Source organism: Bos indicus, chromosome 25 (assembly GCF_029378745.1).
Source record: "Bos indicus isolate NIAB-ARS_2022 breed Sahiwal x Tharparkar chromosome 25, NIAB-ARS_B.indTharparkar_mat_pri_1.0, whole genome shotgun sequence".
Taxonomy (NCBI): Eukaryota; Metazoa; Chordata; class Mammalia; order Artiodactyla; family Bovidae; genus Bos; species Bos indicus.
Genome location: NC_091784.1, coordinates 40,051,575 through 40,061,766, shown reverse-complemented (window position 1 = coordinate 40,061,766; position 10,192 = coordinate 40,051,575). Strand labels below are relative to the sequence as shown.

General features: G+C 61.2%; 1 protein-coding gene across 5 annotated transcripts in view; it reads right to left on the bottom strand.

Annotated features, from left to right (window-relative positions):
• Nucleotides 1–476: 476 nt before the first annotated feature.
• Nucleotides 477–10,192, bottom strand: part of TNRC18 (trinucleotide repeat containing 18) — an 84,282-nt gene continuing 74,566 nt past the window's right edge. For all 5 annotated transcript variants that reach the window (XM_070780248.1, XM_070780249.1, XM_070780250.1 and 2 more), the window contains 6 exons: nucleotides 8,347–8,463; nucleotides 7,794–7,952; nucleotides 6,170–7,455; nucleotides 2,494–2,730; nucleotides 2,309–2,383; nucleotides 477–1,958 (listed from right to left, as the gene is read on the bottom strand). In XM_070780248.1, the coding sequence (XP_070636349.1) occupies nucleotides 1,752–1,958; nucleotides 2,309–2,383; nucleotides 2,494–2,730; nucleotides 6,170–7,455; nucleotides 7,794–7,952; nucleotides 8,347–8,463 (2,081 nt within the window). In that variant the 3' untranslated portion in view covers nucleotides 477–1,751. The remainder of the gene's footprint in view (nucleotides 1,959–2,308; nucleotides 2,384–2,493; nucleotides 2,731–6,169; nucleotides 7,456–7,793; nucleotides 7,953–8,346; nucleotides 8,464–10,192) is intronic.

Sequence of the window (10,192 nt, the reverse complement as noted above, 5' to 3'; positions counted from 1 at the left end):
CTCAGAGGCTCACTCCTGCAGAAGTCCTTCTTCTCCAGTGTGCGGCTCAGCCCCTGGGGGTGTCCACCCCTCCTGTCTCACTGTGGTTCCTTCTTTACGTCTTCAGTTGCAGATCTTTCTGGTAGGTCCTGGTCCTTTCACTGATGACTGTTCCGCAGAGCTGTGATGTTGGTGTGCTCACGGGTCCTTATGCTCTGCCGTCTTGGCCCACTCCAGCCTGGCTGGGAGAACTCTGCACCGACGGACACAGGCCAGCCTCCGCCCGGTAGCCACTGACTGTGTCTGCTGACCAGCGTCAGCGAGGACAGCGTCGGTGAGGCTAGGGAACTTTCCATTTCCGCTAGACTGGCTCGCCCGCCAACAATCGCAGGCAGCCGCTGGCTGCTCTCCTCCTGGAAATGTCAGCCTCCCTCCAGGAGCTGCATCCCAACACCAGGCCCACCCCAGCCCCTGAAATGAACCACGCCAGACAACCGTACTTTTCCAATTATAGCTTTTTCTTTTTTCTTTTTTTTTATGAAAAAGATCACACAGAATTCGCCAACAAACAAAATTCCAAAAGAAACTTAAAAAAAAAAAAGGAAAACAATAATTCCCCCAAAAAACAAAACCGAAGTCTGGCTTTTCCTTCCCTTAAGATTGTCTGGACGAGGCCTCCCGTCCCCTGGAAGGCGCGGGGGCTGCTAAGTGCTTTCGTGGGCTGAGCGGGGCCATCTGCCCTTTCAGCCTCTGCTCTCCCTAGGTCCTTCTCCATCGTGGGGGCGAGTACAGTACACCTGGGCTGGGGGCGGGTGGGGGGTGTGCTTGGGACAGGACGGGGGCCCGTGAAGCGGGGTGCTAGACACTCACAATCTAACAGGAAATAAAAAATAATATTCTGCACGTCAGAATGTGTTCGCTTTTTTTTTTTTATAATTTCGTAGCTATTTTTTCACAGTTTTAAAAAGTTTATATTTATATATATTTATATATATTTATCTTTATATATATAATTAAAAAGTTGACTCCATTTAAAGGCGTATGATACAGGGAAGAGTCTCTTGGTACAATAAAACTGTACAGGCTAAGAACTGCCGCCTCCCCGCGGGCATGGGGACGAGGTTTCAGCACCATGGGCTTGTCTGTAGTGTGAGGGTCTGGACCGGCGGGTGGGGTGGGCCCTCCCCGGGGCCTCAGGGCACGCAGCCCGCTCCCCCTGGCACCTGGCCAATGCTGCTGGACCACCCCCCAACCTGGCTCTGCTCCCCGAGTCCAGGCCATCCTGAGAGGGTGGAGGGTGGAGGCCAGACCCCAGGCAGGCGCCCACGCAGGCCCGGCTGGGTCAGTGAGGCTGGGGGCAGGAGGCTGGCCCGGCCCCGCGGTGGGAGGCTCAGGGTGCGTGCTGTGCTGAGGGGGCGGGGCACCAGGAGGACCCACCAGCAGTGGGAACCTCCGAGCAAGCATGAGTTTGGTTGCTCAGACACCCCCTCCCACCAAATCCCCAGCTGGCGTCGGCCTGAGGGTCCTGGGGCCTGGCCTGGCCAAGTGCTTACAAGGTGCTGGGGGGCCCCAAGGGGCCGGCAGAGCCATACCCTGATCGCTGAGAGGGGAGGGGATCTGGACGTGTGCACATGTGAGCACGCACGTGCATGCATACGGGCACACACATGTACACACTTACACGCTGGGGCATCCACGGGCACACCTGCATGCACACAGCCCGCGCACGCGGCCGCCAAGCCCTGGCAGTGGGGGGCAGGCGGGCCGCCGGCTCAGCAGAGCACGGGCACGCCGTCGGTGGAGAAGATCATGCCCGTGGTGGGCTCGTAGGTGCCCGCCAGGTAGTACAGGCCCTCGCTGTCCTGGTGCTTCTTGGTCTGGAGCATCTGCTCGTACTGCTCCAGGCCCACCACCAGGCACTTGTGCGACACCGTCTGCACGTCGTTCTCGTCCACGTGCGAGGACTGGTACAGGGCGCGCTGTGGGCACACGGCGGCATCAGGGCACGGCGGGCCAGAAGGGAGCCCCGGAGAGAACCCAAGAAACACGGCGGGCAGAGGAGGAAGGCAGCCAGAGACCCAGAGAGAGCCCCTGGGACAGGGACACAGGCAGAGACGGAAAGAGACCCAGAGACGGATACAGAGAGATACAGAGACTGAGACATCAAGGAAGGGACAGACACACACAGAGACCCAGGGACTTGAGAAAGAAGACAGCAAGGGCGACAGAGGCCGGCAGAGGCGCAGACCGGGACACAGCAGGCAGCGGTGCGGGTCGGGAGCCCCCCGAGTGGGCGGGGTCATAGGAGGCCCCACCCCTGCGCTCCTACCTCCATGAAGTCTTTCCTCTGGCTGGAGGCCCGCAGGGAGGCGGGGAGGCTGCGGCCGGACTTCTGGTCCCAGGGCTGTGTGCGCAGACGAGGGGCTGCCGTGAGCCTGGGCCCGGCCTTGCCTGACCCCTGGCCCCAACCCGGCACCTGGCCCCCAGACCCCAGAGCAGGGCAGCCCGGCCCACCTGGCCTTCGTGGAGGCGCTTGCCCGGGCTGGTCTCCTCGGGGTGGTAGAACCACTTGACGCGGACCACCATGTTGCTGCCCCACGACTCCCACATGCTCTGGATGCGGCCGATGTAGGGCAGGTTGGGGCGGCCGGCCGACAGGAAGACGGCGCAGTCCCCGATGCGGATCATCTCCTTGCCGCGCACGATGGCCTTGTAGAAGAGCTTGCGGGCCTTGCCCTTCATGCCGCGGCGCTGCAGGCGGGCGGGCGGGTCAGGGCGGGTGCGCCTCCCCCACCCCAGGCCCTGGGTTCTGCAGCGGCAGTGCAGGGCGAGAGGCCCCTGCCTGCCCTGATCGGGAGCCCCGGCTCACCCCTGCGGCAGAGTGGGCCTCCAAAGGGACTTTACATGAACTAAGACTCCGTGCTGAGAACCGGGTGGGCACTGATGGGGGGGGGGGGGGGGGTGGAGAGGGCCCTGGGACGCCCACACGAGCCACAGTGCTGCAGACGCCACACCTACTGCCGAGTCCCAGCAGGCCCCCGCTCCTCCTGCGGGGTCCTGACACCAGCCCCTGAGGCAGAGCCGGCCCCTGCTGACCCCCAACTTCCAGACGGATGGGGAGGTCGCCCCAGCCCCGTGCTCTCTGCTCCACTGGACACAGATTCCACTCGACACTTGCAAAGCCCATCGCCCTCCGGGCAGCCTCAATCTACATACACCACCCTGAACAGTGAGCAGTGCCGGGTCTCTGCACCAGTGGGCCCTACCAGAGGCCAGGGAGGGTGGCCTGCTGCTGCTGCTAAGTCGCTTCAGTCGTGTCCAACTGTGTGTGACCCCATAGACGGCAGCCCACCAGGCTCCCTGGTCCCTGGGATTCTCCAACCAAGAATACTGGAGTGGGCTTCCATTTCCTTCTCCAATGCATGAAGGTGAAAAGTTAAAGTGAAGTCGCTCAGTCGTGTCCTACTCTGAGCAACCCCATGGACTGCAGCCTACCAGGCTCCTCTGTCCGTGGGGTTTTCCAGGCAAGAGTGCTGGAGTGGGGTGCCATCGTCTGCTCCGGGAGGAGGGCCTGGACAGTGTTAACCCCCAGGCACAGCCGACTGCCCCACACATTACCCCAGGAAAGCCACTGACAGAGATCATAGCTTGGCCAACAGGATCCAGCCCTGGGCTGGTGGCTGGATTTTTCTTCTCGCAATAAACACTCCCTGGCGGCCTCTCAGCGCTCCTGCCTCTCCAGCGTTGGGACAGGCTGGTATGCAGGCTCCAATGAGTCAACAGACCAGCCATCGGAGCCCAAACTCTGCCCGAGGCAGCCCCGCGACCAGTCATTGACCCCAGGCCAATGCTGCCCAGGAGCCAAGCCGGCGCAGCTCTGCTCTGCCCTCCAGTGGAGCCCTTGCGCCTTCCCTTCAAACCGAGTTGTAAAACCCGCCTTTCCCTTCTCGGACTGGCCACTAGGCGGCGCCAAGGGTGTGGGTTTTTTTTTTTTTTTTGGTATAAACAAGGAAAACCTGCATACTAATTTCCTACCATACCCGGCTGACCCTTTTCTACTTTTAATTCACTGAGTCCCTGGTGAGACTTGTTTGTTTGTTTAGCCACATCACAGCATGTGGGATCTTTGTTCCTCGACCAAGGATCAAACCTGTGCCCCCTGCAGTGGAAGCAGGGAGTCCTGAAGTCCCTGACAGACTTTCTTACCTGTTCTGTAAACCGCTCAAATTATTTTCAGCTCAAGGCATGTTACAAACTGATTTAAGGTGAGATAGGTGGCTAAGACCTCTAAGCCGGCTCATCTTTGACAGCAGGTATGTTTTCAGGCGCCAAAGGCTACCTTCTTCAGACTCAGAGATGCCCCCTTGATCCATGGAGTGCCTAGTGGGGCTGACCCCGCCTCTGTGGCCAACACGGGACCTGATCTGGCCAATCCAAACAGCCCACCCTCCTTCTGGCCACTGTGATTGGCTCAGGGGTGTGCTCAGGCCCTAAGAGAAAGGAGGCTCCACCCACTTTCCCTGGAACCCTAATTTTTAAAAGAAGATCCTTCCTTCCCACTGTCACTTCTGAGCTAGCAAGTCAGCTGAAAGCTACGGGGCTGCCTACTGCCAAGAGGAGAGGAGCTGCCGGAGAAGGAGAGCAGGGCAGAGAGAGAAAGGAGAAAGTAAAGCTGGGAGCACGGGTCTGAGAGGGATCTGAAGACAGCCTTTGGGCTGCTGGATCCAGCTGGACCTGAAGCTGGAAACCGCAGACTTTTCTATTAAGTTTGGCCCTGTGCTCCGACCTCTGCAGCAGTAAGTGCACTCAGTAACAGTGACACTGGAATGTGCAGAGAGCAGATGCCAAGATAAGGAACTGGCCGATCGCCCTGGGGACAGGGTGGTGAGGGTGAGCCTGTCCTTGGCTCAGAAACCACTGCTCTTCGATATGACCCTGGATGAAGTGTCTGCCTGGATCAGGGCTCTGGCGGGCCTGGTCAGGAATGTCTGAGTGTGGCTCATCAGCAAAGACCCTAAAAGAATCCCTATACCCCGGTTTGCTGTCTCGAGTAGTGGCCTTGCCAAGAGAGGCGCTTTTAGCCTGGAGCCCGCAATCCAAGGTGGATGAAAGTCAGATAGCTCACACCCTGCAGGGTCAAGCAGCAGATCTTCTGCCCCAGATGACCCCAGGTGACGAATCAAAGGCAAGGATGTCAGAAGGAGAGCAAGAGCTGTGGGAGTGGGAGGACACCCCCTTGTCTGACAAAGGGGGATCCCCCACCCTATCCTAAAGTCTTTGGGGGTGCAGCCTGGGGCCAGGTGGAGCTGTCTGTCCCGCCCCAGGGGATCCAACCGCCCTTGGCTGGCACAGTGGCTAGCCCTAAAAGGCTGCTGCCAAGACAGAAACCCCCAAGCGAGTCTCGATACATCACCATAGAAACGAACCCCTAAAGCCTGCCTGCCTGGCAGCACCGGCATTACAGAGGTCCACACCAGCAGGGCGCCTGGCTCCCGCGTGGCCTCAGAGGACCCTGGCTCAGGGCAGCGGATGCCGCGGGCAAGCCTGACCCGACTGGCTATTCCCATGGGCCAGGGGCCCAGCTCTTCCTGCCCAGGGGCGTGGGGCGGACTGCGGGCCTCTGGACTGTTCCCTTTCTACATATAGAAGCTTCACGCATGTGCATGCATGTGCAGGTGTGTGCATGTGCAAGTGTGTCTGTGTGTGCACAAGGCACAGGGTGGGCCAGGAGGGGTCCTTCTGCAGAACCGACCCCCACCCACTCCAGGGGCGGCCACGTGCCTCAGACCCAGTCAGCCAGAATGCTGGGCCTTCCCCTGACTAGCTCAGGGCGGGCAGGGACCCAGCCAGGCCCAGGAGACTCAGTCCTGGACTTCAACCTGCAAAGAGGGAAAGCAGTGCCTCTGCTACGACTGCTAACCTGGCCGGCCCGAAAGTGAAGAAAAGAAACTCAGGCCACATGGCTATGTGGCTCTGAGACCAGCCGCACGGTCACTACAGGCCTGCCACAGGACTGTGTGGGTCAACCGGGTGCCTCCAAGGGTGGGTCTAGGTCCCCGGGACCAGGGGGGCAGTGCTGCTCCGGGATGGGTGGGACTCGGGAGTCACATGGACTCCACAGCTGTGACCCAACCCTCCACCATGGGGCTGCTGGGACGACAGAGAAAGATGACCCCCCCGCCGCACCTACCTGGGTGGGCTTGCCGAACCACTTCCAGAGCTGCCGGGCGGGCAGGAAAGCGGCGATCTTGGGCCGGTTCTCCACAGACGGCAGGCGCTGCCTCTTGGCCAGCTCCTTGGTGGTGGGGAGGTGGACACCCTCTCTCTTCTTGGGCCGGCTCTTGGCCCCGGCCTGGGCCTTGGGCGGCAGAGGTGGCGTGGGCTGCGGAGGGGGAGCCTGGGCCGCAGGCGCCGGCGCCTTCTTGCCGGGGGAGTGGGCTGAGGAGCGGGCCTTGCCTGCCTGCTTGGGCGCCTTGCTGGGGAGGGCTGGCGGGGCGGAGGGACCAGCCGTGGGGGCGGGGGCGGCCTCATCATCCGAGCTGCAGGAGGAGTCGTCTGTAGTGGAGGAGGAGGAGGAGGATGAGGAGGAGGACGAAGATGAGGAGGAGGAGGACGAAGATGAGGAGGAGGAGGAGGAAGATGAAGACGAGGACGAGGAGGACGAGGAGGAGGAGGAGGATGAGGACGAGGAGGAAGACGAGGACGAGGACGACGAGGAGGAGGAAGAGGACGAGGCCCTGGAGCTGGAGGCGCTGCAGGTCCGGCCGCCGCCGCCCTGGCCGTCCTCCTCGCCCTCTGTCTCGGAGCTGCTGCTGCTGCTGTCGCTGCTGCTGCTGCCGCTCTCCGACTCCTCAGCCCCGTCCTGCTCGGCCTGGCCCTTGTCCGGGCTCTTGGGGGTCCCAGAGTCCTCGAATGCAAGCCCGACCGCAGGCTCCTGGGCCAGGTCGCCATCCGCAGCCTTGGGCCGGGCGGCCTTGGGCTCGGGGCTCCCGGCTGCCGGCGCATAGCTGCCCAGGCCAAGCAGGCCCTTGGGCTCCTCCCGCAGAAGCAGGGCCTCCTTGGCCTTCTTGCTCTTGGGCGACGTCACGCCCTCGTGGTCCAGCTTGACCAGCAGCTCAGCCTCCTCCCCTGGCCTCCGGGCGCCCTTGCTGGCCGACTCCTCGGCAGCCCGGGCCTTCTTGGGCTTGGGGCGGGTGGCAGGCATGGTGATGGGCACGGTGACGAGGGGGGCGGGGGCCAGGGCCGCCGCAGGGGTTGGCAGCTCCCCGAAGGGCTCGGGAGCCGGGCAGCTGGCAAAGGTGGATGGTGCTGGGCTGGGCTGTGGGGGCGCCGGGCGAGCCTTGGGGGTCTTGGCTCGCTTGTCCACAGGTTCTGGGGGGCTCTTCTTGGAACCTGGGGTGCTGACGGGCTCCAGAACCAGTGGGGTACTGGGGACGTCATCTGTTGAGCCCCCCTCCTCCAGGACGGCAGCTCTGTCTGCAAGAGAGGAGGAGCAGCCCGGTGAGTCAGGGCTGGGGGGCCAGCGAGCCCATGTCCTTCCTGGCCCTGCAGAGCTGGGGGGAGCTGGGGGCCCTTCTCAGGTCCTCGGGATGAGCGGCTCTCACACTGCACCATCCCCACTGCCCTGGAAGCTTTGCACTGGATTCTGGAAGGACATGCCTGCCTGGACCTCGGTTCTGCCTCTGAAAGACCCACGAGCTCCTTGAGCCTGCTTCCTGTCAACGTTCCCGCACAGGCGGGTGGGGGGTCTCGGTGCAGACACTACAAGAGTGCGGCAGGGCCCGCGTGCCGGCAGGTCGGTCCCCAAAACGTACCGCTCTTGGCCTTGGTGCTGGGTTTCCGCCCGCGACCCCGAGCCTTAGCGCCGGGCTCCTCGGGTGCGGCCCCGTCCTTGCTCTCCCCGGCATCTTTGCTGGTCTTCCGGCTGCGGCGCTTGGCGCTCGGCACCAGGAGCGCCGGAGATGGCTCCGCACCTGCAGGGCAGGACAGACAGCGGCTCAGGCCCGGCCTCCGCCCCCCACTGCTGCTGGAGCGTCACCCGTCCATGGGCAGAGGGGTGGAGGGGAATCGGACGTTGCAGCGTGGCCTGCACCCGCTGCGTGGTCAGGCGGCAGGCCCATCTGCAGGAGCGCAGCTTGGGGGTCTGCACCTGCGTGCAATGAGGCTTCCTCGAATAAACGAGCAAGGCAGGGCTGACTGTGGTCTTAGTGGTCCATGTGGAGGATCCAACGCCCTGCAGCCCTGGCACTTCTGGGTCAGTGTCCCCGTCCTAATTCTGACTAGTCGAGGGAGCCGCGATGAGGCATCTCCCCTCCGAAGCCCGGGTTTCCTACTGGTCAAGGGGCAGGGGGCTCCCAGACCACTCACACTGGATCTTGTAGTCGGGCGGCAGGAGGCGGATGTGCGAGAGGGGGATCCTCCCAGTGTCCCCGTCGTCGAACTCCACGGTAATGAGGTCCCCGTCATCTTCCAGGCCCAGCAAGCCTGTTGGAGGAGGGCAGGGTCAGGGGAGGCCCACGGGCCTGGGCCCCCTGGCAGACGCGGGGCAAAGGGGAGCAGACACCAGCCACTGAGCAGCCCCGGGCGCAGGACGCATGAGGGCAGGTGGGCAATGGAGCAGGATGTGGGCTTTGAGCCGGGCAGTCCCGGGAGCGTGGGCTCCCCCTGTCCAGCCAGGCACGTGGCCATGTCCACCTATCCAAGGCCCTCCCCAGAGTGATGAAGGAACAGCGAGCGTGGGACCACACAGCAGAGGGAGCGGGCTGGAGGACAGCAGCTGCAAGAATGTGGCCTCTCGGAAGATGACACCTGAGTGGATGAGCAGGACTCCTCCATGCTGGGCCCGCTGTGCTAACGGGAAGGAAGCCAGCTTTCACAGGGGAGCCCTGGGGTCCCCTCTCCTGAGCACTGAGCGCCTCTGCAGGCTGGGGTGCAGGGGTCACTGGGCAGACTAGGGGTCACACGGCAGCTGCAAGCTTCACGCCAGGACACTTGGCACAGCAGAGGAGAGTGGTGGGCACCACACCAACCAGGGTGACAGGGAAGTCCAAACACTGAATGGTGTCCCCCAGCCCCACTCCTAGGTGCTGGACGCGGAGCCCCAAGTCCCGAAGGATGGTGCCACGGGCGGGCTGGCGGGAGGAGCCGCTGGCGCTCGTACTTGGCGCCCCCGCCGTCAGGTCCTGCCCACACACAGCTTCCAGTCCCCTTGCTGAGCATCGCCAGTGATGAAAGAACAGCCTCCAGCAAAAGACAGTAGAAGGACAGAGGTACAGACAGGAGCCCGCAGAGACGGGAAGGGGACTGCAGAAGGAAACAGAGCTGAAGAAACCGCAAATGGAAACACTATGGCCTCAGGGAAAAAAGGAATCCATGAAACAAAGAGAGATCACTAAAAACAGAAAAAAATCAAAGAATAAGAAAGAACTTTAGAAATGTTATAAACAATAGCAGACACATCAAAAATGCAACGGAATAGAAGGACCGGAAGGCAGGGGTGAGGAAATCTCCCAGAAAGTAGAAAAAAATAAAGAAAAAGATGATAATGGGCAAAAGACAGCAGGAGAGGGCCACCAGACAAGTGTGAGACCCAAGGAAAGAGGGTAAATGAGGGAGGAGACTCTCCAAGAAGAGAGACGAGAAAAATCTCCAGGAACTGGAAATCTTCCTCCAAACTAAAGTGCCCTTCCCCCAAATGCCCAACAGAACACACACACACAGACAGAGAGACACAGAAAGAGACAGAGAGAGAGAGAGAGACAGGGAGGAAAAGACGGACAGAGACACAGAGAAGAAGAAAGACAGACAGACACAGGAGAGAGAGAAAGAAACAGAGAGAGAGAGGCCACATGAGATTCCAGATCTGGGAGTAAGGGGACGGTGCCAAGTCTCCCATGACGATTTGGGAATAACTCTGGTATAGGATACCTCCGACATCAGAGTCCACATAACAATAGAATGCTGACTTCAGAAAAAGCGAGGGAAGGTGATTTCCAATGTAGAATCTATACCCATGAACTACCTCTAAAGACTGGGAGAGAACAAGCAGACTCGGACGTGTGTGTACTTGAGGAGTTTCCCTCCCACGGACCCTTTCTCTCTGGAAGCCATGAGAAAGTCCTCTGCCACAAGAAGGGAAACAGACACAAGATGCAGCACAGCAGAGAGGTGGAATTCTCAGCAGGACTGCAAGCGCAGGTCCCAGCCGCCAGCC